The 26,492-nt window shown below is 43.4% G+C and overlaps 1 protein-coding gene across 3 annotated transcripts in view; it reads right to left on the minus strand.

The window, feature by feature from the left end:
• The window catches only part of ITPK1 (inositol-tetrakisphosphate 1-kinase), a 603,720-nt gene that overhangs the window by 8,574 nt on the left and 568,654 nt on the right, over positions 1 to 26,492 (minus strand). For all 3 annotated transcript variants that reach the window (XM_078660084.1, XM_078660082.1, XM_078660083.1), the window contains 3 exons: positions 19,989 to 20,154; positions 10,856 to 10,923; positions 4,263 to 4,425 (listed from right to left, as the gene is read on the minus strand). In XM_078660084.1, coding sequence (XP_078516210.1) covers positions 4,263 to 4,425; positions 10,856 to 10,923; positions 19,989 to 20,154 — 397 coding nt within the window. The remainder of the gene's footprint in view (positions 1 to 4,262; positions 4,426 to 10,855; positions 10,924 to 19,988; positions 20,155 to 26,492) is intronic.

A 26,492-nucleotide genomic window follows, 5' to 3' on the forward strand; every position in this document is an offset into this window, starting at 1 on the left:
CCCATGAGGCACAGGTACAAGACTGATTTACATATGGCTGGGTCTAAAATGGGGTGGCGTGGTGAGAAAAACTACTGTGGATTTAACCCAGATTCCTTGACTGGGGGTGAATGTTTGATTTGCTCTGCATTCCGTCCATCATCTGTCTTTTGCTTTCTCGCCCTAAGTGCGCCAGGTATGCCCAGATGTGGGTATCAGGCTCATTGTGCCACTGAATTTAAGCTAGCCTGGCTGAGAAGGGGTGATACCCGAAACCGGTCCCAGGATGCTTGATACCGTTCCAGGGATGACCTGGCTTGGCAGTTCGGGTTAGACTGTTCCCATGAGGCACAGGGTCAAGACTGATTTGCATATGGCTGGATCTCAATTGGAGTGGCATGGTGAGCAAAAGAACGATGGATTTAACCCAGTCTCTGTACTGGGGGTGAATATTTGATTTGCTCTGCATGCTGTCCATCATCTGTGTGTCTCTTGCTTTCCTAGAATTACAGTCTATAGGCAAAGAATTGTTAGATATGGCAGCAGTTATGCATTTGGCATTCTACCTAACTGGCCACTTTTAAGAACACACTGAATGATTAGTCATGAAAGGTGTATTCATTTTCAGTCTCAGACAATAGTGTCAGGTTTCCAGCCCAGGCAAGGGGACTGTAACCTAGGGGAATAGAAATGGTTCTACGCCCGTGAGCAATTCTGAAAATAAGTGACCACAAAAGCTTATTTAGAGGCTGAAATCTTTAAAAAAAAGAAGTATCTACCTAAATACATAAGTCGTAATCAAGGTTTATCAATTTTTTGCAACTATACAAATGGCAGTGTATTACCTTCAGGCTACTTCAGAGTGATGAAGCAAAGGTTAGAAATGTCTTCTGTTACACACATTTGTATAGAATATTTCCACAATCTACATAGTCTAGAGTACATTTTCAGAGTGAGGGCGTCCTTCCTTACGGTTCCAAGTGCTGTAAGTCAGTTGTAAGCCTCAGTAGTAAGACACTTCAGCAATCCAATAAGCCATTTGTCACTCCTGCATCAAGATGGTGGTAATGCCCTATTTCATGGCCTCCCAGACTCAATACGGGCATAACTTAGGGGCATCTTACATGCCTCAGAAAATCTCGCCCAGGGCCTGAAGAAATATTATCATATCACCCACATCCTGATGGAACTTCATAGGCAGCCTATTCTAACTTAAAAATCAGATGCATTATTTACTAGGCCCTGTTCTTGCAATCAAGCTCACCATCTCTGGTGGTTCTTCGCACACTCATAGCCAGGACACCATTAGACTGCAGACTAATAAACTGCAATCTTCTCTGCATTCAGCTTCAAAGAGTTGTCTCTCATTCAGCTGCTAATGCTAGACATGCACTGGTTGAACTTCTCCGCCACTGAGGTCAGGTTGTTAGAGAGGGAGAAGATAATTTGAGTATCGGGAGCATAAGACAGTGCATGAAACCGAAATGAGTGCACCAATTTAGCCAAAGGAGCCACGTACAGATTGAATAGAGTGGGGTTCAAGGACAAGCCAGTGGGCACGCCACATGGAAGGCTAAACGCCTCTGCCTCAAAGCCACCACAGTGGACTGTACGTACCCTTTTGGTCAAAAAAGAGGGGTGAATCTGCAAGGTAGTCCCGCTTACCCCTCTTGCTGCAGACGTTGCACCATCCGTACAGGCGAACATGGATCAAATGCTGCAGACAGAGCAAGTAGTATCAAGATAGCTGCTCAGTCCTGATCGACCAGACAGCGAATACTATCAACCTCCACAATGAGGGTCTCTTTATGCTATGACAAGCCCGAAATTCATTCAGAGAAGGGACAAGAACATCGCAGCAGAGAGATGCGGCGGAGAATTTTAATGTTGTCGGGTTCCACGTTCGGTTTCTTGAGAAGCGGGCTGACAACTGCTTCCTTCCTGGCAGTAGTAAACACCACAGATAGCAGTATTAAACACCTTCTGCAGAGATTTAGCAATAGGTTCCAAAGCGAATTGTAAGGTTTTGGGGGGTACATGGGTCACTAGCAGAGCCAGATTTAACCCCTTCGCTGCGTTCGTTGGCCAACGGCCGTCGCGAGCACTTCGTCCGTAGTGCTGCGCACGACCGTTGGCCGACGCGGACCCACCCCCTCCGCTAAACCGCCGCGGAATTGCTGCAGCAGTTACGACTCAGCAAAAAACTCACACATATAACCCTACTCTTCATTTGCAGGAAATATCAAACAACATTCTGTACACTTCCCGAGGGTAAGCTAGTACAGTTGTAAATTCAAACAAGCAGCAAGAACGTTCAAGCTAATGACAATGGTGTGGGTTGAATGAATTTTGAATTAAGGTTAATAATGTGCATAGTTACAATGGTGTGGTTAAATTAATCTGCTGCTTCCTTGTTAAGTATAGTTCATTATTTTGAAGCGTTATAGAGCTTGGTCTTGTTAAGTATGTGCTTTGTAAACTGTGTGCCTTAAAACCTATTGCCTTTCCCAGATTGACAGCAAAATGGCATCAGAGGTGAGTGAGATGTGCCCTCAGTCTTAACATTTATGGAACTTTTAAAGGCTTCCACTTACAGTTTTATGCTAAAGTACTTTATTCCTTACAATAAATATGTGTATAGCGCTCAACTGTCTTTTGGCTAGGTTTCGCCATACAAATGCGACAAACAAATATATAAAAATAATCATACAAACTTGAACATTTATCTAATGCTTCTATAGTGGATAAGGGAGGAAAACTCTCCAATATGTCGCAAGGATAAGACGTTCTCCTGAGGGAGAAACATTGCCTGTGCGGAGGAAAAAAAGGGTCTTGTGTACTATTATTCCACTAACAAAAAGTAGCTGAATATTGCACACAAAGTTTTTGCGTAATTGAATAGTATTCTGCGAACCGACCTATGCACTAAAAGGTTGGATCACAAAAATATTGATTAATAGGTGATCACAGAAAGATTTGTCTAGTTAATATTCATTATTGTTTCCTTAAGCACATCACAAATTGTGAGCCCCCCGTGCTTGGTTGCAATCACAGGGATGGTGGCCTAAAAGGACATCCATCCACAATCTCTATGATTGCATTTCAAAACTGAAAACCATTTTTTTTTTGCAGCCCATGTTCATTAAAGGAAGAGTATTGCTTTCCCCTATTAAAACACAACACTTTCAGTGTCCACTGTCTTCTGCTCCCCCTGGCGGATGACAACACAATTCTCAAAGGGGAACGGACGACAAACTGACCCATTTCCCCTTGCAAATCACTTACAACACCAACTCGGGGATCAATAACTTCTCAATGGTTTTAGACCGTTATGCAGTCGTAAACCATTAATCAGTTCCTTTCCAAATTGGAAATAGGAGGGGGACTCCACCCTCGTATGCAAGATGCAGAAAGGGTCAATAAAGACCTTTTGTGAGTCAGAAGGAGAACGTTACTCACCCAGTAAGCACCTGCTCGTGGCATAAGTACACGTTCGAACCCGATGGCGGAGACAAATAATTTAACAATGGAGTCAATGCCCATGCACACTGCCAACTAAGGGAATAGTCATACCATACCTCATGACTTCAAACACTTCTTTGAAGAAAAACAGTTTACAAATGTCTGAGCCCAACACTAGATAGCAGGAGTTTGCACAGCATGTGTATCTACAGCCACATATGCTACAAACATTATTTTCCAACTTGTAAAATGGCTTTTGTACATAAGGAAATGCCCTTTTGCGGTTGCAACCCCTGTAATTTTACCATTTGCAGGGTTTGTGATTGCAAAAGACTTTGCACAGGAGGCTCAAAATGTCTTCTGCACTCTTGCACAAATCAACCACACCTTGATCATGCATATTTTTCATACTAAAAGAAAAAGCTTCTGCTGCTGTCATGTTTGAACAATAGAAAATAAATCTGTGTAGGTGTGAAGTAACACATCCAGAACGAGAGCTCAAAAAACTCAAACAGGATCTTCCCACAATGAGGACCAGGTGCAATATACTAAGTCAAAGGTCAGAAAGGAGTTCTGTACTGGTATTCAGGTGGGAGAAGTGTTTTACATTCTAGGCTCTAACAGTAACTCAAGAAGTACATGCCAAGGACTCTGAAGAAAGAAATGGGCACAAAAGTCCACCATAAAGTCAAGCTTACTCCAACCATTTTAATGAAGGCACTGAGGAGATTTTCGAAAATTTCCTGCACTCGTATGTGGAAGTCATTGCCTGATTGGAGGCAAATGTGAACTGAAGAACTGATTTAACTCCGCTACTGTACCTGGGAATGCATTGATGTCGATGACCGCATGCTGACCAGTCTGGTTATTGATGATGACGTCAATGCCAAAGAGGGAAACACCCAGTGCCTGCCGCAGCGCCTTGGAGATCCCACGAATTACATCATCGCTTGGCCGCTCAAAGACACCTTCCACTTTATCAAGCTAGGAAATAAAGTATTCAAAGTCATCTATTGGTTCCCAGTCACACCCTCTTTCACAGAGACGTACATACACAAGGGATTTAAAGCATTGCACCCACTGAGGGAATTTCAGGCTGAATGGTGGGATGTTTACATTCCTGAAATGGACCTCATTGTAAGCATAACAGCAAAAGTAGGGATTCGCGCAAATACTTGTATTGCTGACATTAAGACCCAATTACGCTATTAACAAACACTTTGCTAATTGGACATGTTAATTCTTTTCTGGAAGTACTTTTTATAAACTTTCACATTTTTGCATCATTTCTTTGAACAAACACAATAGTAAAGTATTTGTTTCTATACAAAAGTTTAAAAAAAAATCATACAAGTGGGGCTTTGGGTCACCCCTCTTCATTTCCTGGTCTATTTTACTGCCATTCACATTTGCTTTTGCATATCACAGCAAAAGTGTGGGGAAACTGGTCAACCCATTTGCAACATTGGCTCTTTTGTAAATTGAGTGATGTATTTTTGCCTGAGCACGCCTAGTTCACATTCCCTTAACTCCATTACCGCAGCGCATATTCCGCCGTGGTGCTGGAGTTCTGAAGAGTGGGCAGGGTCGCGAAGGCCAACGGACATGCGCAGCACTAGCGAGGTAGGGCTCTTGACGGCCGTTGGCCAACGCGCGCATGCAAGGGGCTAAAAGGAAGAGAACTTCTATTAAGGGATGGTAGGTCTATACTATAGTTGTTCATTGCTATTTTGTATCAATTTGGGTCATCTCTACGTTGTTAAATTATGCGGGTAAGATGCAGCAATTCAAAGACAATAGTGTCCTTCCTTTGTGACAATAACAGCCATGTTTTCCTGTGATGTACATTAAACCTAAAAAGGCAGTTTGTACCTACATCCGGAGGAGCTGATCAGAAGAACACTCCTTCTCCTACATCGCCACCAAATTCTGGAATGACCTTCCACACATCAGGACCTCCCATCCCTACTCGAGTTCCGCAAGAAACTGAAGACCTGGCTATTCAACTTTGAGTCTTAACACCCTACTCATCTACGTCAGCACCTGAACACTGCTTGGGTGATAAGCGCGCTAAACAAATTCTCATAACATGTGGTGCAAGGCGGTATCAATTGACAGTTTGTGGTACGCTAGATTGAAAGAAGTAAAGGTGTGCAAGGAGAACGAGGTGGTGCAGGCTATGAAAGCTATCAAGAGAAGGTGTGGTGTCCACTGCTGCTTCAGGAGACCGTGGCTTGCCAGGACGCTGTGGCATTCATGGAGCTTATTAATTTAGAAGACATGTTGGGGGGTTATAGAGAATATGCTAAGTTCTAGGAAGCGGCGATTGTTCAGGGTATTATGAAGCAGAGAGGGAAACAGTGAAGAGGTGACAGGAAGTGCTGTGGGAATGGATGTTGATGGTGATACAATAAGATAGCGAAAGGGGGGTTTATGGGGTGGCGAGGCAGCGAATGCATAGGTTTGGGTTTGGGGGGGGCTGCGCTGAAGCCAGGTGGTGCTGTGTGAGGTGCCAGGATGAGGTGGTGGTAAAGCAATTTTGTGAGCTGCCAGGAGGTTGACTGTGTATGGGTATGCTGGGAGAAAGCAGGGGCCAGCTGCTTTAGTGTGCCAGGAAGCAGTAGGATTGTGCAAGTTGCCAGCAGAAGGTGGTAAGTCAGCAGGAGGATGGTGTTACCGGGGTCTGTGAGCTACGAGAAGGCGAGCATGTAAGGTGCCAGGAGTAGGTAGTGTGAGGTAACGGGGAGGGTGGCTGGGATGTTGCAGAATGCTAGGGGATAGTGGGCAGTGATATGGAATGCTTGTGGTATGCCAGGAGGCGGGGTGCCCAGTTGTACTACGAGGAGGCAGAGGGCTTCAGCGGTTTGTATATACCTATGGAGGCCACACACCCTTCCTTGGCTGCAGCCTTCAGAGGCGCTATACTGTTACCCCTCACCTGGCAAGTGGTGGGGGAGGGGCAGACACCCAAATCCAGCGCTGCTGGCAGTACCCTGTTCCCTCCCAAGTGCGGTCGGGGTGGTGCTGTGTCTGTGAGCTGTGCTTTCTCAGTGTGCACAAATGTGCCTCCCAGGCAGCTGCACTCTGCTGCTCCTTTATATGTGCAGCTTGATCTAAATCACACATTTACATATCTTTCAGGCAGCACGCACCCTGCAGAGACGCTCGCCCCTTCACCTTCACTGTTCCTGCAACGCTTGAGGCATGTCCCGGATCCGCCCCTAGAACACCCGAGGCCAGGCTTCCTATCACCCACCTAGTCCTGCCCGGCAAGCAGCTTTACTTGGTTTCCTCATGCTCGTTAAGCCCCCAGGTCTCGTTTGCGATACTAACAAGCATTGAAAATACAATAGGTTTTGCCTTTGATTAAGTTAAAGCCATTTGCTTTGCTATACAATACCATTAGCAAAGCAAATGGCTTTAACTTAATCGAAGGCGAGACCTATTGCATTTTCAATGCTTGTTTTATTTTGAGACTGATGCACTATCCGACCATGGTAATCTTTACTTTATGTAAGCTGTATGTTCTATGCTCTTAACCTTATACTGATGTAACAACATGTCATTCATAATGTTACTCACGTGCCCAAGTGGCCTATTTGTTTCTTCATGAAAACCAATAAACATATTTTGAAAATAATAGAACTGTTATGTTACAAACTGTTTAGGGGAGAGAAATGATTACAGTTTTATTACATTTTGTGTTACACAGTGTCACGTGATAATTTAACCCTTCGGATTAAATGGGGGAAATTGTAAATAAAAGTATGTATGGTGGGCAACCTTAAAGTATGTGTTAAGAGTTATCTGTGTATCGGTTTGTGGCTGAGGAGCTGCAGCTCTTTCCTTCATGATCGCTTGTGTGAACATAAGCGCACTAAGACTGGTCACCCATGAGTCTCTCGGCTGGGCGAGAGGGGAGGAGGTGTGTGGTAGAGCTGTTCGACTCACATATGCATAAGGCAGTATGAATCCGGATATGGGTCAAAATGACTCGTAGGATTGTGCGCCTGTATTCGGAGCATATAACAACTTCTGCCATGTGCTAGGTAGGCAAACATTAAGTGGTCCCTTCCGGTACTGGAACCAAGCCAGTGGCAAGAAGGGAGTCTGGGAGGCAAAGAGAATCTTTTAACTACCCTTAAGAAGCACTAGGGGTTGTTCTGTATATTTAGGTATGCTGCTGTTATCTGCTTTACGAGAGTGTAACTGTTTTGTAACTTCAGTGATTGTGTTAACTCTTCTAGACATTTAAGGTATTTGTATTGTTATAGTTACATTGATCAGAAGTGAAATTTCTTATTAGAATTTGCAGATTTCCACTGCTTCTTCTGGACTCGTTGGGAACTACTAAGTCGGTTTTAGCAAACATTTTTCGGGGTTCTAAAAGACAGCCACTATCATTATGGATGCCATAAGATTAAAAAGGTCAGATCAATAAAGCATAACATGATTTTAATAAAAACAAATGAATCTTCCATTCCAAACTAAGAAGTGATGGCTCTTTAAGTGAGCTGCTCATAAATTCTCCTGACTTCCTATAAGGAGACTGTACACCATCTTAATCAATACTGGTTGGTGGGTCCCCGGTGCAAAATGTCACTCTTTTTACCAGTTACATTTTTGTCTTTCTATTACTGGCTCTGATTTCCATCATCTGTTTCCAGCAAATCTCTAATCGGTTATGTCAAGATTCTATATTCTTCTGTGATTTCTGAATTTTAAAAAAATGCTTTGTTTCTAAGTCACTTACGATGGAACCGCCTTTCTTTCAAGTTGCAATATCTTACTCCGCCCCCCCACCCCCTCCTCCCGCCTTCCCCCATGTGACCCATGCGATAATATGCCCTCTGCTCTCCAGAGTGTAGGTGTGGGCTTTGGCAGACATGTGATTGAAACTTGAGGCTGGCACAACTGGCGTAAACATGCCGAGCACACTAATAGATGCCTTGCATGTGGTTTATTGGAAGGAGTTGATGACCAGTAAGTCACCAGCTGCTAATCGTATACATACAGGCGATCACAGTTCATGTTAGTGCATCACCATCTGCAGAAATACTGAGCTTGCCTGAAAGGCCATCTACATCAGGAGCGAGCACCCCTGCTATAGATCTCTGAGGCAAGGGCCGAGCAAGACAGATTAATCAGTCTTTTCAGCCTGTAATTGGTGCCAGCTCTTCCCAAGATGGGGCGCTGGGGCGGATTAGCTGTACCTTACACGTCTCTTGAAGGTATGTTAGGGGTAAAATGTGCCCGTAAAGTAGACGGTTCATGGTAGGTGATTGGAGGGCGAGCACCATGAATCAAAAGCAGTCACAAATGTAAATTATTTTTATTATGACCACAATTTGGATACTGTGCTTCCTCTTCCAAATCATACCCATGCTGAAGTAAGTCTTAATAACTTTCTCCACATATGTACTTGATTCAAACCCCCCCTCACCCCCCACTTAGAGTTAAGATGATAAAATCCGTCAAAAGACAATCTTTTGCTTCTTTGTTGTCGAAGCTGTGCGCCAGTTAAATCTGTTGATGCAGGAACTGTTTCAAACACGAATATCAGGCATTTACCATTGTGGTTCATTTTAAACCGGATGTCTTCTGCAAGATTGCAGTGTGAGTGTTAAAAATATGTCTAGTTTTTTGTTTCGCTGTTTATTAAAAATAAGATTCGATCTTTTTTGTCTGGTAGTGGTCTGAAAGTAAGTGACAATATGTGCTGTTGGTTAACACAGTAGAATAGCCTGGAAACAGAATCTTGTAGGGATACCGTCTCCTGGCAGCATGCAGTATGTTTCACGTTTTAAAAGCTTTTAGTTTTTTTTTATTCAACTTCAACATTTTAAAATAAGTCATTATTTTAATGTGCAAACTCGGGACGGAGGGAAAGCGAAAGCATGCCGCCATGCGTGCGCCTGTGCACATCTCTTGTCCATACGCATGCACATTTTGTCCACCCGTATGCTAATTAAAGTAAACAAAGATGGCGTTGGGCTGACCACATGCGTGTGCATTTTTTTGTCCCTCCGTAGGTATGCACATCTTGAATCGATTACAAAAGCCCTTGCATGGCAAGGGCAGCGCTGCTAACGCCAGGCGAGACCTAAAAAGCCCACAATAAAGCAGCCTCCGAGCACAAGACATAAGCATGGGTCAAGAGCAGAACCCCTGGGGTGTACGTCTCAAAGAGTGGTCATTCTTCATGTTTATGTTTTCTTTTATTGCAGAACGCAACTATCATAACACTGAGGTATTTTGGCGCTAAAACCATATCAAGGATGGGCCCATGCATCACTTGCTGAAAATCATTGTTAAACACCTGGAAAAAAGTCATTTCTTCAGGCACCTTCCGAGTCTCAGGTCTGGCTCAGCCTTGAGAGAAACCAGAAGCAAGATCCAATTCTAAGCAGCTACGATGGCAGGACCACGTCAGCCAATGGTTGTTCGGCGAACCGGTGGGAGCGAGAAGCTGATTGTAGTGAATGAAACCACTTAGATGTCGGTCATGGGAGATTAGAAGATTTATTTCAAGACACAGGTAAGAGCGAAACCTTCTCTTGGCTGGCCCGGATCAACTACCCAACCAACCATCTCCCTCTCCATACAAAACTCCCTAACATTCTACGGGCTTTCACCTCTCGAGACAAGAAGAGTCAGGAGTAGGCGCGAGCCAGGTAGGACGCTGATCTCAGGGAGCAACTGGGAAAATACTACCTGAAATGGGACCAAAGGGGGGAGCTCTTGGGTTAATCAATCACCTTATAGACCAGACAAAGATTTAAACAATTGCTTTCTTTTACCAGCAACCACTGCAATGGAGCCAAGACTGGGGAAAAGTGAAAAGTGCGAAAGGCACCACTGGATAACCTTGCAGCAAAATGTTGAATCAGTTGTAGTTTCTTGGTAAGCAGCGCTGACAGTCCCAGTTACATAGTGTTACGATAATATGAATGCAATTAAATGTGTTCAAAATAATGATCTTTCTTGCCAGAGGGAAGTATCTCTTGGGGTGCTGGGAGCCAGGTAATTAAAGAGACTGCACAAGAAAACCAAGGGTTACGACACCAGGGCGAGCATGGTGGGCAGAGCATGCAGGGTTGTGGATCAGAAAAATAAAAAATAAATGCAGTGAACAGGGGTGAACCAAAGGCAGAGGAAAGATGTTGGGGTTGAATCAGGCAATGTGGAAATGACACACTAAAACTGCATGGAGAAAATCGAGGTTTAGAAGGACAACATATTTTGGGGGGATCTCAGTGTCTACATGTGCCCTTCACACGTCCAAATTACAGTAAATACTCAAGTCAAGGTGCTCACAATGCGCTGGTGTGGGGACATGTAACTCTAGGGCCAGGTCTTAGTTATTTACATTACTTAATTACTTTAGACCAAAACATTTTGGTGGAGTACTTACCGCTGTTAACACTGAAGAGGATTCTGGCTTCGATACATTGTGGCTGTTGAAAAATATGGATTTTCGGTCTGAAATGTCAACAAACAAGATAAAGGTTAGCAGCTAGCTTACAAAAGAAAAACAAATGCTTTACAGGCTTGAAATGGGCATTACTTTGGTATTATGGACTCTTTGCTGTGCATCCGAGCGCTTTTACTTGACAAAATATGCCACACGTGCTGCATAAAACAAGTTACCTTTATGACCACCAAAAAAGTGTCCTCTATGAATTTATAGGCCTTTATTTTGATAAAATCTCGATATAAATTTCACAGGACAATTAAAAAAAATGTTCAAAGCCTACATATAATGCATGGGATCTGCAGTCCCACCCTAGGTGGCGCTGTTGTCAACGAAACAAGGAGAGGAACTTTCAGCATTCCAAACAGAGTCGGACAGTCAGCAGATAAATTGGGTGGAATTTCGAATTAACCAATTGCACATGGTTTCTTATACATCAAAATGCCTGCATAGGGGGTTCTGTTGCTCAGAAATAGGCCAGTGGTGTCTGCCTGTTTTAATTGGTATTTTTATTTCATCATCATAAGTTCACTTGTGCATACTATTTTTTTTTAAACATCGGCAAGAAACCATTTGAAAAGCAATCAAATAGTCCACCACAAAGCGTGCAACGCTTGGCAGGCCCTAGCAAGCAGAAACTCAATGGCGGTGTGTTTACAGAGAAGTCTGTCTCCTCTCTTACTGTCAGCTCGTGACGCAGGCACTGTCATTTCCCGGTTGCTTACATTTTACTTTCTAGCCTGCACAGCATGTCGGCACTCTTGCTTTCACTGCTTGGGTTTGACCCCCGCTGCTTCTAAAGGGGGATTGTCCCGTACAATACGTTATATTTAGATGAAATAAGAGGGACCTCTACCTCTTTGAGTATGCACTGCCCACTTTGAAAAACTGAAACTTACACTTTTTTTTACATGCATAGGAAAGCAAGTATAGCAAAACAAGTAGCATCAAAACACACAAAAAAAATCCTTTATTCAAAAGCAAACACAAACATGGTGGTCTGCTGACTCCAGCAACCCATCATCATATCTGTGATGGATGCCATTCCTACCGGTTCGCAATTTGCAACCTACCTCATTAATATCAATGCGGTATTTAACCCTGGCAGTAGTACGCATAGTAGCGCGACGCGTAGCCGCGCAAAGTGCACTTTGCAAGCTGCGCGAAGTGCACTTCGCAAGCTACGCGAACTGCGGTAGGGAAAATGCTGTTTGCACTGATTGCACAGTGCCGGATGCTTGTCTGCACTGTGCAATCATTGCAAACCGCATCTTGCACAGTACAAGCAGCCGTTTTCTGCCGCTCGAGTAGATTTGTACTCGCGCGACAGCTTTCTCAACGCGGACTGGTAGTTTTGCGTCGCGAGCATACGTGATCACTCGCAATGAGAAACCTGACCTCCCTGTGTTGAAAATCTCGCCGGGAGGTTTATTTTCCACGCTCGCGATCGGCAACTTGATGTTGCTGATTGCGAATGAGGAAAAAGTGTCGCCGGGATGTTATTTTGCTCTCTCGCGGTCGCCAACTTGACTTGAGGACGGCGAGCAAGCAAAAAATGTCCGCTGCGCGTTTTTACACCGTGCTACATGCAATTCTCGTAGCTGCGCAAACTACCCAAGCTCCACAAGCGTAGTCCTACACCCAGGGTTAGAGGTATTGTAATTTTGTAATTGCATTTACATAGCGTTTACTACCCCTGATGAGGCATCAAAGCACTTTTTCAGCGAGTAGCACACTACTATGGAACCCATAAAGGATTAGTGGTGAATTAGTATAGTGAAATATGAAATTAATTTGAGTGGTCGACATGTTACACTGTTATTTGGATTGAAAAGGATACGTCAAACTGTGACCCACTTGGAATCAGTAATTTGCAATGAGACCTATTAGTATATAGGGCGGTTCGTGGTTCGTAAATTACACGCTGGTCGCAAAAATACTGCTTGCAAATTGCGACCAGTTCTTAGTACATCTGGCCCTGAGCGCTTTAACAGATTGGGCGTGGGTTTCTGCTTAGACAAGTGGGCCCATACATTCCAGACCTGAAAATAATTTTCTCATGGCCCCCTACTTCAAGCGGGCCATAAGCAGGTCTTTTACAATATCTGGTCCGAAGCTTTGAAATGCTCCCAAATAGCTTGAATGCATGCCTAAAGAGTTCCAAGGGAACTTGAAAATACTTCTGCTCTGGTAACTTGCCTCCCTTTCTTTTTAATTGAATTTATTTCTCCTAGTTCCAAGATATCAAATAATCAAAATAAATTAAATGCAATTTTGTTAAGCTTTTTAAACCTAGATGTGCAAACTTCTTGAATTTTACAAAGTCTGAAGAACGAAACCCTGCTTTTAGTGAGAGAACTGCTCGGTACAATGGAAAACACTTGCAAAATATTATCTGTGCAAACGTTTGCCTATAAACGTTTTACAAACTGAAACTTCACAAAATGCGGAGGTTGTTACCTTTGCACAGCACCACCAGCAGAACTTTATTATTGCATACTCTTAATTTTAAGGCACTCTCATCCAGCCACAGACCAACCACAGAGACCACTAAATAAATTATGTTACTGTGGGGAAACATCACTTACAACGCAACTTTTACCACGCAATGCTTTTACATCGCAACTTTTACAACGCAAACCATTATAACGCATTGCGCTGGGGGTCGCTCTAGGATAGGGAATATATTTAATTTACTATCCAACACCTTCCCTACTATCCACGGGGACTGGAGTTGGAATAGTAAATTAAATAATTCACTATCCAGCGCCCCAAAGCACTATGCGTTGTAATGGTATGCGTTGTAAAACTCGCGATGTAAAAGCATGCGTGGTAAAAGCATGCGTTGTAATGTCGTACATCCGTTACTGTGTATCAAAAAAGGAATTTGCTACAGTACATTTCAGAAGATACAACTTTATCATTGTAATTGCATTTATGTAGCGCTTTCTATCCCTGACCAGGCGTTGAATCGCTTTTTGGAGACTACGCTACTCCGGAACCCAAAAAGGATTCGAAGTGAATTAGTATAGAGAAATATGACATTAATTTGAGCAGTGGACAGGTGAGTTTGTTAGTTGGATTTTAAAGGATAGTGGAGGGATAGAAGAGGGAAGGGTCTAGAAAGTGTTTATTTGGAGACCATAGCAGTAGAAGGTTAGGGAGGAGTAAAGGAGGAATGGGGGGAAGAGTCTTAGAAGAGGGTTAGGGATAAAGATGAGGTATCCGATGAATCTAGGAGGGATAAATGAGAGAAGGGTTTAGAAAGGCTTCTTTGGGAGATCTCAATAGTAAAAGGCTTCAGATGACGCAAGGAGCAGTAGAGGAGGGAAGAGTCTAGAAACGGTTACTTTGGGGATCATAGTAGTACAATGTAGTTTAGGATGAGTCAGATTGGAGGTAAAGAATATATTGAGGTAAGTATAAGATGAGATATAGGGTAGTGCATTTGAGATTCTGAATTAGGAGTAAAGTAATACATATGAAGATACATAAGTAGATGGAAGGTATACAAGTAGAGAATATATTGAGAGAGGTATAGGGTGAGAAAAAGGCTAGTGCACTGGAAATGAATTAGGAGTAGAGTAATACATATAAAGATACATAAGTACATGGAAGGTATATATGTACAAGGAAGGTATATATATATATATATATATAGATGTAAGCTGTATTTATTAAGCTCAAACATTCATGTGTTAGTGTACTTTAAGCTAATTTATGTGGTTTTATTTATTTTGTTTCCTTTTAATAATTCAATAGTGAAGCGATTGTAGATGAATAGTTATGATAAATATTTACTTAGTTATGCAGTGACCTATATACAAGTTAAACCGAATAATATAACCATAGGTAATATGTACACTTGTTAAGCAGACTTCGAGAATATCTATATATTTATACACATAATTAGTATACACATTTATACAAAGTAATACACATATCTTGATACATACATCAAATCCAAATTGTTATATACACAGGTGGTTATGTGGGGAAGAGCCAACCCTTGAGCAGTTGAGCAGTGTTATGAAGATAAGATAGTTATCCGTAGATCTTATGTTTGGGGGTAAACAGTTCCTTAGTTTGGCTGCTTGAACAGAGAAGGATGTGCCACCTATGTTTTTTTCTTGTATGGTGGGATTTCAAGGCGAGGTGCTAATCTAGAGCAAAGGATCCTTTGTTGAATGCATTTGGTGATATTTTTCATGTTGAAGAACAGCCCTGATCACTCTGTGGGTGATACAGAGAAGCTTGAATGTGGATCTTCTTGCAACTAGTAACCAATGTAAGACCTTCAAGGCAGGAGAGATGTGGGCTTGTGCCATTACATATAGCAGCCAGCAGAGTTCTAAATCGGTTTAAGTCTTTCCATGACAAAAATCATCCACAAGCATCTGAGAACGAGCAGGACCGAATGAAAGTACAAGAAGACCTGCAACAAAGCGGCATTTGGCCGTCTCTACTGAGAACCTTCCAACTAACTGTAGACCCAATTAATAACCGTTCAGCCAAAAATGGACATGCACATTAATTTACTAAGCACACTGGCTATATTTTACAGCCAGCATTGATGGAAAAATAGCAGACCTAAATAAACTAATCAAGAGGGCAGAAGAGGATGCTTCGACCTAAGCCCAGCTGCACATGCTCACCCATCCTGGAGAAACTGAGTACACTACTCCCTATAACTCTTGGAGCGCTCTTTGACAGTTTGAAGGGTGTCATCAAATCTCAAATACCAACTAATTTGGACCCCACCACCATCATTAAGCAGGTATAATATTGGGGAAACCGGCGGACAACAAAATGGTTACTTACCAGAAGGAGTAGTTTTGCAGATTGAAGAGTTTTCTGGATTTCTATGCAGTGCATTATTCCACCATCTAGTGGTAAGGTCTAGTATTGTCTCCTGTATGTGCATGTCCATCTATGTGAGACGTCAAACAGTACCCCGGAACCTTCTGTGCATACTCGCCATCTTGGGACACTTTTTACCCTTTCTGGTGTACTTCCTCTTCTTTGCTCTTCCCCACCACTTTGCATTACCTCACATTTCTGGGGTGGTAGGTGAGTCACATATGAATCCAGAAAACCCTATAAGCTGCAAAACTACTCCTACTGGTAAGTAACCATTATGTTTTGCAGCATAAATCCTTTTCTGAATTCACATGCTGCGGTTTAGATTATATGGCGGTATCCCTTCCTCTGGTGTTGGTTGGGATGAAATGAGAAAGTGTTAGCAAAAGGGTGTTAAAGGGCCTTCTGTCACACCGGTGCTTTCATTTTCATCTGAATGTCCACAGAATGTTTCGCACAGGTGTGTGGTGATACCCATGTCGCTGCAGCGCAGAATGCGTCCATGGTTATGTTGGTTAGGAACGTCTGTGTTGCACCCTTTTTCCTAGTTGAGTGGGCTTTGGAGCATGTGGGAAGTGTCAACTCCGCCCTGGAATAGCAAGTCTGTATTGTGTCCCCTATCCATTTCTAGATTGTTCCTTTAGTTACTGGGGAACCCTGGGTTGCCCTGGCGAAGGAGAATCAACTGGTTTTCTTTACGAAACTCTGTTGTTTCTTGCAGACAGTAAACTAAAGCTCATCTTGCATCAAACATTTGTTGGATGCAAGAAGGGCATCTGTGTCTTAGGCTCTTTGAAGAAAGTTGGTCGTTGTATGCTTTAGTTGACATGAAAGTGGGTCACCACTTTGGCAGAAACTGTGGGTTAGTTCTGAGAACCACCTTGTCTTTGTGAATTTGTAGGTATGGTTCCTGTATTAGCGCTTGCAGCTCGCTCACTCTGCATCATGATGCGATTAGAAATGCTGTAGAGTGCGAGTGATTTGAGATCCGTCTTGTGCATAGGTTCAAACGGGTCTGCCATTAACTGGAATAGCACAGTTTAAGTTCCATAATGGTGCTAGTACTGATCTTTGGTGGTGCAACCCGTTTAGTTCCCATTAAGAAACTTTTCACCACTAGTGATGTGAAAGGGCTGTTATATAAAGTGCCCCTTCTGTAGGCTACTATCGCTTCCAGGTAAACCTTTAATGAAGCATAGGTTAACCTGGTATCTAACAGATGTGTGAGGTACGTCAATACAGTTTCCTGTTTTGTCCTAGTCTCCATATTTCTGTTACCTGTGCACCAGTGAATGTATCTGCTCCATTTTGCAGTGTAACATTTCCCTACGCTTGCTTTCAGTGCCTCTCTAAGGTTTTCCATTATTCTGGGCAGCAGATGTAGATGCCCGATTTCTAGATATCCAGGAGCCAGGCCACTAGGCTGAGATTTGCTGGGTCCGGGTGGTACACTTTCCCCTCTTGCATTGTTAGCCCATTTTGTTCTGCTTTGATTGTGATTTGTCCCCAGGACATCCCTAGTAGGTCTGAGTACCGGGTTTGTCTGGCACATTGAGGGGCAATGTGTACGAGTCTCTCCCCTGGTTGTCGGGTTTTCTCCAGCACCTTCGTTGTCAGGGGAATTGGTGGAAAAGAAGCGTACACAAATTTTCCTGACCTATTTATTGACAGGGCATTTCCTTCTGACTGGTGATGTGGAATCCTGGAGGCCAAGTGTTGGCATTTTGCTTTTTTTGCAGTTGGAAACAAGTATATTGTTGGTCTGCACCAGGTCTTGAAAATCTTCTCCAGTATTCCTTATTTAGTTCCCATTCGTGAGAGCTGCTTTCCTGTCTGCTAAGTCTATTCACCTCTGTGTTTTGCTTTCCTGATAGGTGGACTGTTTGAAGTATGATCTTTCTTGCCATTGACCATTTCCTTACTTCTTGGGCTACTTTGCTCAGGGTGAACAACTTTGTGCCTCCCTGTTTGTTGCATGGATGTTGTGTTGTCCATTTGAATTAGTATGGTTTGACCAGTTGTGTGCAACTGGAAAACCCCAAGGATACAAAAATGGTCTTTATTTACAGGCAATTGACGTGCTTCAGCCGATCTATGCTGACCACTGTCCCCGTATTTTCGGGTTACCTTTGTGCTCCCCAACCTTTGTGGGATGGATCCATTGTAATGGTCAACATTGGAGATGGCGTTTGGAATGGTCTCCCTAAGGTCATGTTTTTTGATTTCCACCACTGTATCTCCCTTTGTACTTTTGCTGTGACTACCACTAGATCCTCCTAACTCCCGCTGGCTTGTGACAATTTGTTGCAGATCCATTCCTGGATGTGACATGTGGAATCTCACATGTGTTACGATTGGTATGCATGATGCCATCATGCCCATCAGTTACATGACAGTCCTCCATGTCAGGGCAGACCCCTCTGGCAGAGGTGAATTTGTTCTGTTATCGCCTTTGCTTTCCTTAGGACAGGGTGTGCTTGTGCGGTTATTGAGTTTAGGATTGCTCCCAGAAACGCCTTTTCCTGTTCCAGAGATGATTTATTGTGCTTTAGGGGGTAACCCAGGTGTTGTGGCGTGGTGATTACTGTTTGACTATCCTTGTGGTATTTTTCTTTTGATTGTGCCTTTACTAGCCAATCGCCGAAATGTGGATGGACATGGATTTGTTGTCTACTTAGGTGTGCTGCTACCGCTTCAAGGCATTTCGTGAAGACCCTTAAGGGCGAATAGCAAACAAATCTGAGGTATTTTTTGTGTTTTTGGTTCATAGGTATGTGTAGATAAGCATCCTTTAGAACTAAGGTGGCCATATAACCCCCTTCTTTAAGAGCGGTATTACTCTGTAGAGTGTTGTCATCTTAAAGTGTTGTGTACAAATGGATTTGTTTTGGAATCTGAGGTCTAGAATTGGTCTCTAGGTTAGAGCTCGTTTTTCAAAACAAGTAAATAAAGTGCTTTCTTTGTTGGTACCCATTCAATGGCTTTCTTTTATAAGATTGTTGACTTCTTTCCTGAGCTGTATAATCCCTTGACCTTGAAACCTTTTTTGGGGTGGGTGGCAAGGGGGAGGGCAAGAGGGGGGGTTGTGGTGGTCCTTTAACCCCTCCCACGCTGGTGACGGAACAGCTCCGTCACGCCCCTCGGGTGGGCTGTGCTGGTGACGGAGCGGTTCCGTCACAGCCCGCTCGCCACGCCTGCGCGGTACTGATTTTGCGCCTGCGCGGCGCGTTCTATTGAGCGGGCGGGGCCGTGACGGAACCGCTCCATCACAAGCACAGCCCACCCGAGGGGCGTGACGGAGCAGTTCCGTCACCAGCGTCGGAGCGCCGCGCGCCAACCCCCCCGCCCCTTAGACAGGAAAGCAGCTAAAGGGTTAAGTAGCTCCATGCAGTATCGGTGATGCATTCTGTTCAAAACCCAATGCAGTTGATTTCTTCCTACTCCTGTGCAAAAGTCCCTATTCTGCTGTTGTTCAGGTCACTTGCTTGTCGTTCCTCCTCCTCTAGGAGCTTGAGCTCCACCCCTTCCTCGTCCAAGAAAGGACTTCCTCGCAGGGTGCTGCCACTGCTGGCATGTGGTTTGTTGCGTGGCATGGCGTGAGCTGCCCTGTGGCTGCTGTTGTTGGCCTAATGTGATGGGCGCTCTCCCTATGTGCCTTAGGGATATGGGTACTCCTCGCCTAAAGGAACCCCTGAATTGTAGTGCCCCCATTGCCTTTGCCCTTTCATTGTCCTTCAATTGTTGAAGGGACTCATCCACTGCCTGTCCGAACAGGGCGTCTCCTGTGAACGGCATGTTAATGGAGGCTTGTACCCCTCTCTTGAATCCGGACACTGAGCCAGGCGTACCTTCTTAGTGTTGTGCCGGTGCACATTTGCCTGCTGGCAGTGTCTGCTGCATCTATAGTGGACCTTGGGTAGGTGTTAGCAATGTTCCTCCTCTCTAGCAACACTGACTTGGATTTCTTCTTGTACTTCTCTGGGAGATGTTGCATGAGGGACTCCATTGCATTCCATCGTTGATGTCCTTACCTGTTCAAGAGGGCATTGAAGTTGGCAATCCACCTAGTTGCGGTCTCCCTCTTTCTTCCCACTTTAAAAGATGAATTTTTAAACCGCTGCCAAATGTGTGCTTTTTCATGCAGCCAGATACCATTTTAAAATGTTTCATGATTAGGACATTTACTAAATGCAGAAGAATCTGTGTGCATTACCTGAAACGCCCGGGGAGAAGTTAGTCAAGGACGGCCGCTCCACCACAGTGTAGGACTCACCCACCACAAACACCTTGTACAGCACGGCGTTGTGGCTGATGAAGCTCTGGATGACGCAGGGAGGCTGGATGGCTCTCAGCCCCTCTTGGTTGAATATGATGGCCATCTGAAAGCATACAAAAACCAGAAGGCAATTAACACAATAACCCATCGGCATGCTGGCAGTCTTCTGACACAGATGCTCTTCTGTTTAAAAACACAGATTATCTGATTCTATCATGCATGTCTGGATTTACAGGTACACTTAGCAAGGCAAGAGCATCAGACCATACAATGAAACCTTTGAAAGCCGCACTATGAAAATCATTCCAGGTAAGCATATAGGGTGGTCATCACTACAATAACGTTCAAGACACTCGGAGAGTCATGACCTACCCATAAAGAAGATCATCACAAATTTCACAGTGCTAATGTCAATCAGGTTTGTATTTTCTTAATTTGGGGTGGCTCTAATGGTGTTGGCGGAGAAACTAGATTAGGTATGGAATGCTACAAAGACCAGGACCAGTTTGATAGTAAGACTTGATAAAGCACAAGAAGATGAAGGGAGGACTGGACAAAAAGGAGGGACAGGAAAATTCTTGGCTGATCAACAATTAAAGTGGATGAGCAGGCTGGTTCTGTTAGACTGATAAATGGATAATGAGCTGGAAGAGAAGCACGTGGAGAAAGAATATATGAGAGGGACACATGGAGTGCAAAACATGGATGTGCAGGAAGAGACTAGAAGTTTGAGGAAGACAGTGGCAAGAGGAAGGAGACGATAAAAGTAGAGCTGTGCAGAAAGAGGAAAGGCAGAGATGGGGAAAAATATGTGGAAGCAGGTGAAGGGAGAGGAGCATTGAGAGAACTAGAAGTGAACCTGGAAGAAATCAAAGGTATGTGAAGAAAAAGGGAGCATGCAGAAGACAGGAGCATGTAGCGGAAGAGGTGTGTAACATGGATAAAAAGAGGAGCAAGTGAATAACAAGGAGCCAATGGCAAGGTACAGAGGAGAAGTACAGTTACACTGAGATTAGCAATTGGAGAAACAGCTGTCTTATTAAGAGTGGGGCATAATAAGTTTAAGATGTTGTTTCAGAAGAGAAGACCATTCGGAAAAACAGAAAAGATCTCGGAAGAGCAAAGTACAAGGAAGAAAAGTGTTTTCCCTTACAGACGCCGACCATGCTCTACTTAATGAACAGCAATTGGGCACGGATAGGGAATGGGGAACGCTGCAGCTGAGCTGAAGATGATGGCATTTGAAGGACAGCATCTGATCAAAGATGACACAGAGGCTACCAACGTGTTTTACCGGGCTAGGGTAGAGGAAGAGGGGACAATGCTTACCATGCTCAGCTTGAGCACCAGTGGGAGTCAATACGTTGGTTGTAGTGCCAGACGGAAGGCATGTGAGACAAGCAGCTGCTGACACAGCCTTTCATAGGACTTGTAGAGCTATTCTTGCCTCAGATAACTATATCGAAGGGCAGAATATTATCTTTGTGCAGTTGGTAAATATGCCAAGCTGCTGGATAACTTCAGTTAAAGAGCTCTTGTAGTAAGTAGACTGGTAAAGAGGGATTCAATGGAGACTAAATGTGCCCCATTTTGACCAGGAGGGACCGGTTGTCAATGAAGAAGAGTATTCCATCAAAGCTGTGGTCACTGACTGATGCAGAATAGTGTTGACAGCTACTGATAGATCCAGCAAGATTAGGTCTGCCCGCTAGTCTTGCCCCACCAAACAGTAATTCTTCTCATGTTCATTAAGGCAGAAACAGTGGCACGAGACAACAGACGTCCTACAGTCTGATGTGCAGAAGGTGCTCCATTCTGGCCAAGATTGGGACTCTGGAGCCTTAGCTCAGTAACAGTAGAAGACGGGATCGATTCTTTATCCAAATGAGGCATTGATGAAGGTGGTCGTCTGTTATATAAATGAAAAAGCACTTCAAGATTAACAGATTTTGTTGCGGTTTTTTAGGGTCTTTTATTAAAAAACAGTTTTGAAGGATTTTTTTCTTGAAAGTATTACTGGTCTAGTCCCCTCCATTATGCAATTCTGGGTGAATGCGGCCTGCAATACCTAGCTTAATTATTGCAATTGCCAAAAAAAGAAGTTAAGATTGGTTTGAAACGTAAATAGCAGGATGAAGACCTAACAACTTTTTCAGAAAATGCTTAAACAGAGGACCAATACTTGTTTTGTGGTTAAAGATATATCTCCCTATCTTCCTAGTAGATCCTCCGCTCCATTGTGTCCATCCAGGTTTTAATCTATGCATTTCCAATCTTGGGACCAGCTTGTTGGTGAAGTGATCTTTTCAGACTACAATTTCACGTTCATTTACAAAGGGAGGTTCTCACTTTTTTCTAGATGGTATGTATTAAGAAATTTCTTTGGGAACTTGGACTGTCAAGAACTAATGGACATCTCCTAAACCAGTTATCTTTCGGTTACCACTAGTGTACTAATCCCGCAGGGCTTTGACTACTACTGCACTGCCCAAAAGTACCAAAGAATTAACCCAAGAGACGGCTATGAATTACAAAATTAGGTACAGTATGACACAAAATACCATAAAATGAAGACAATAAAATAACATAAAACGTAGTCTGATGTCAGCAAGAGAAAACATAGGGAGTGATATTAATAAGGCATGGAATAACAGAACTCAAAAAGTCAAACATTTTGAAGCAGATATAAAACGCTACATGTTATTATAAATGTTAATATATTGCTCCCGACATTATAACACAGAGTCACCATAAACAGATTTTAAAACTGAACATTAACGCAATACTCTTTTTGTGCTGCCCATAGTAGGATTGGATACGGACTTGGTGGAAGGGTCTGTGACTCACAGGAGTTAATCCTTAAAACAATGCTGAAATCTTTCAAGTCTGTATAGGTCTCTTTAAAATAGATCAATTACTTTAGCAACTGAATTCAAAGTAGAATTGCAATCACCGTTCCTCTGCAAGCTCACAGAAGAACCACAGCTAGCCAGGTTCAATAATGCAGTGGCTGATGTTGGCAAACACTTCTTATTTCATCAACAAACCCACCAAAAGAAACCACTAGGGCCACTTCCTATAAAATTGCTAAAGGGAGTGTAAAACAATGGAACTCTCAAGTCACATGTTGGGGTAAGGTTCAGACACTTTTGGGGAAAATCTCAAAATAGGCAGTATCCTAAAATGGTCAGGTAAAAGGAGTATTTTCCTAAAGTAATGCTTTTTCAAGGCAGAGAAGGAAGGGACACTTGGACCCACAGAAACGTAAGATATTCTATAACACCAAGTGAAATATTATTGCAGATTCTTGGGGGATGAGGGCGGACGCGGGGTCGTTCCTATGTCCACCAATCTTTGCTTGAACACAGAGTATGCATGAAACCCCTTCTAGAAGTCTAAAACTCTCCTTGACGGAACATTCTTAGAAAACAGGTGAAGTATCTTAAAGTCAGCTCCAGATTGAAATCAACTGGGAAGAAAAGATACCAGTCGGGCCAGACAAAGCGTAAAATGGATGAATGTGGTCACAGTTTACAGTACTGAGAAGGACCTGTGATTCAACCGCTGGAGTACAAAGTTTGAAATAGGTGTGACCATGGCCTGAGGAAATTCTTTTCACATCTTATTCACACCAATATTGTGATTTTAGTGGTTCATGTGGGATTGGAAAAAGAGGTTGAAGGCTGCTGTGGGGTTTTAAGTTATGTTTTTAAGAGTGGAGTCTTAAAGGTTGTGCATGTTGCATTAGTTACTGTATGTGCAAACACTCCTGGAAGCTTAGGCTCAGTATTTGGCAACAAATGTACTTTCTTGCTTTTAAAACTTCCTTCGCTCCCATGCGTTCATAAGAATACAAAACTTTCATGAGTTCTGTTTTTAAAATTCTCTCTTACATGCTCCCAAATGTTGGCATGTATGTGTTACTTATCTTATGGTTGCCTGGTTAAATCAGAACCGAGTGAAGACCCTTGTTACGCTTCCTATACCATAGTACAGTGCTGGTTTATGAGCAGAGTCTGAATCTTTCATCTCAAAGGCGTGGTTTGAGAAAAAACAGCTAATGCTGCTGGGAATGCGGCCTATCCTGCATGACAAATGCAAGCAGCGTCAGTATCAGCGGAAGTAACTTAGATGTACACCTGAAGTAGCACAGCCACAGGTTATGGCTGTACATGAGTGAGCAGGTAGCTCTGCCCCAGGGTAATGGGCAAAATAAGATTATTCAAAAACAAAGACGAGGTTCACTTTTGTATGTTCTACTTTTACGACGTAGCTTCCACCTTTTGAAAAAACATCTCAAAACCTGATCATGAATTCCTGAAAAAAAACATTTTTTCCATATATTTGCTGGGCTTTTCTTTGTAATTTTTATTTCTCCATTTTCCAACATCTACTTTATATTATTTATATATTTACATCACTATTATGTGCTACTCAAAAGCATGCTGAATTAGTGTTTTTCACATTTGTTTTTCAGTAGGGTCGGAGGACTGGCCTGTAGGATAATTTAGCTGTGCGAGGGAAGCTGGTCTGACCGGTCAGTGTAAGACAGTGGTTGGGCCCGTTTTTCTGGCTGTTTGTTTTGTCTGCTGAGACGGTTTTTACTGTTTATTTCCTAGACATTACCACCGCAAACATTGCCTGCAGCAAACACAAATGCATGCAAGTCTTCCATACCGTGAAAAAACACATCTTTACAGTTCAAATCCGCCCGATGTGCAAGCATGGGGCACATTTTTAGCAATCTAAATCGCCAATGGTCCCCTTTTATTTTGGTGCCTGGGCCAATTATCCGTCCCAAGACGACCTGGCTTCTTAGGTTCCACAAGACTTAGGAAGACAAAAAATATACATCTATCACTGTAATCGAGATAGTAAAATGTTAAAAACATTCTTCAATCAAACAGCATTTATAAAGCGCAATACTGTCAACCCCTATAGGGGTCTCTGGGAACTATCTCTCCATCAAAGAGCCAGGTCTCGAGTCTTTTTGAAGACTGCCAGCGAGGGGGCTGTACGTAACAAGAGGGGCATGTCGTTCCAGGTCTTGGCACCAGTGTAGGAGAAGGCGCGGCCAACTCTGCGGGTGCAACACATGCGGGGAGTGCGTGCAAGGGTGAGTGAGGAGGAGCACAGGTGTCTAGAGGGTTGGTGGAAGTTCAGTTGATGTGTGAGGGTCCTAGGTCATGGAGGGCTTTCTAGGCACGCTGCTGGGCGTCACTATTGATCAGATATGAAACCAAATGCTGCAGTGCCCAGCTGTGCCGGGTTCAAATGATGTAAAAATGTCAAGTTCCAAAAATAATGTGCCATTAAGAAGCTCAGTCATGGTGATTAGCTCGGACAGTGCCAGCCATAATTGCTATAGCACCACTACTGGGCCGATAACCATCCCCAGTGTGCCAGGGACTGCACCTATAAGCTAGCCTCCAGCACAAAGCGACTGTGCCAGGCACCACTGGCATTGTACCACTAATGAGGGTCCATCAGACAGTTAATGAGCCAGATGAGAGCTCGTCGGGTAGTTGCTGTGCCCGCAATCATGTGTAATGCCTATAATCAATAACCCAGCAGTTATGTTGCCAGGAGTTGGCTTTTATTCTCGTACAGTAAGTTACTTGCAACGATTTTCCTTTTCTATTTATTTCCTATCATTAGAAAGCACCATTGCCTTTTCCCTTCTGTGTATGCATATTAATTAATTGCAGTGCACAGCCCAGATGCTCATGTAAAATGGAATGCATTTCAGGTAGCAAAGCAAGTGCCTCTGGCACAAGTTTCCTTTTAACTTCGGAACTGAATATACATTTCAAAGTACCTCACTCAACTCCCCCTTAAGATGTCAAACCAATTCCCCAAATGTCATCAGAGTTACGGTGCTTTGGCAGGAAAAGTGGCACTAGAGATCTGGTGCTGAAGTTAATGTTATACTTTGGCACTTACCATCAGTATATACAGAATGAACCAGCTGCAGTTATAAAGCCCAGCCTTGGTTCTAATGCACTTCTAAGAGCATAATATGCTCTCTGGGTGCAGACAGGAGCAAACATACCAGGCATGAGGTCTATCCTTAGCTGCTGCAGACAAGAAAGCATCGTAAACCCTGCGCTATGTCTAGCATACACGGTGAGGGCAGACAGCCAGGAAGGAGCTCTGCATTAGAGGGCTTCCTGTTGTGTGAATTGTTGAATCTGAAGACTGATTGTCTTGTCTGGGAGCCTCGGATTATTGGGAGAAAGGTCGTCTGGAGTCGGTGTTTAGAGTGTCTGCTTTCAAATCAGGAGATTGGTTTCAGAGAATACCAAGGACGCCTGGCACACTCCCAAACTATCAAAATCTGTTTCTAATAGTAACTGTTAGTTAGTTCTGTTCAGCTCAGTGTGTTATCACAGACATGAAAATACATTTTACACCGGCATCTCTGTTCCTCGTCACCGCCCT

Source organism: Lissotriton helveticus, chromosome 9 (genome assembly GCF_964261635.1).
Source record: "Lissotriton helveticus chromosome 9, aLisHel1.1, whole genome shotgun sequence".
NCBI classification, from domain to species: domain Eukaryota; kingdom Metazoa; phylum Chordata; class Amphibia; order Caudata; family Salamandridae; genus Lissotriton; species Lissotriton helveticus.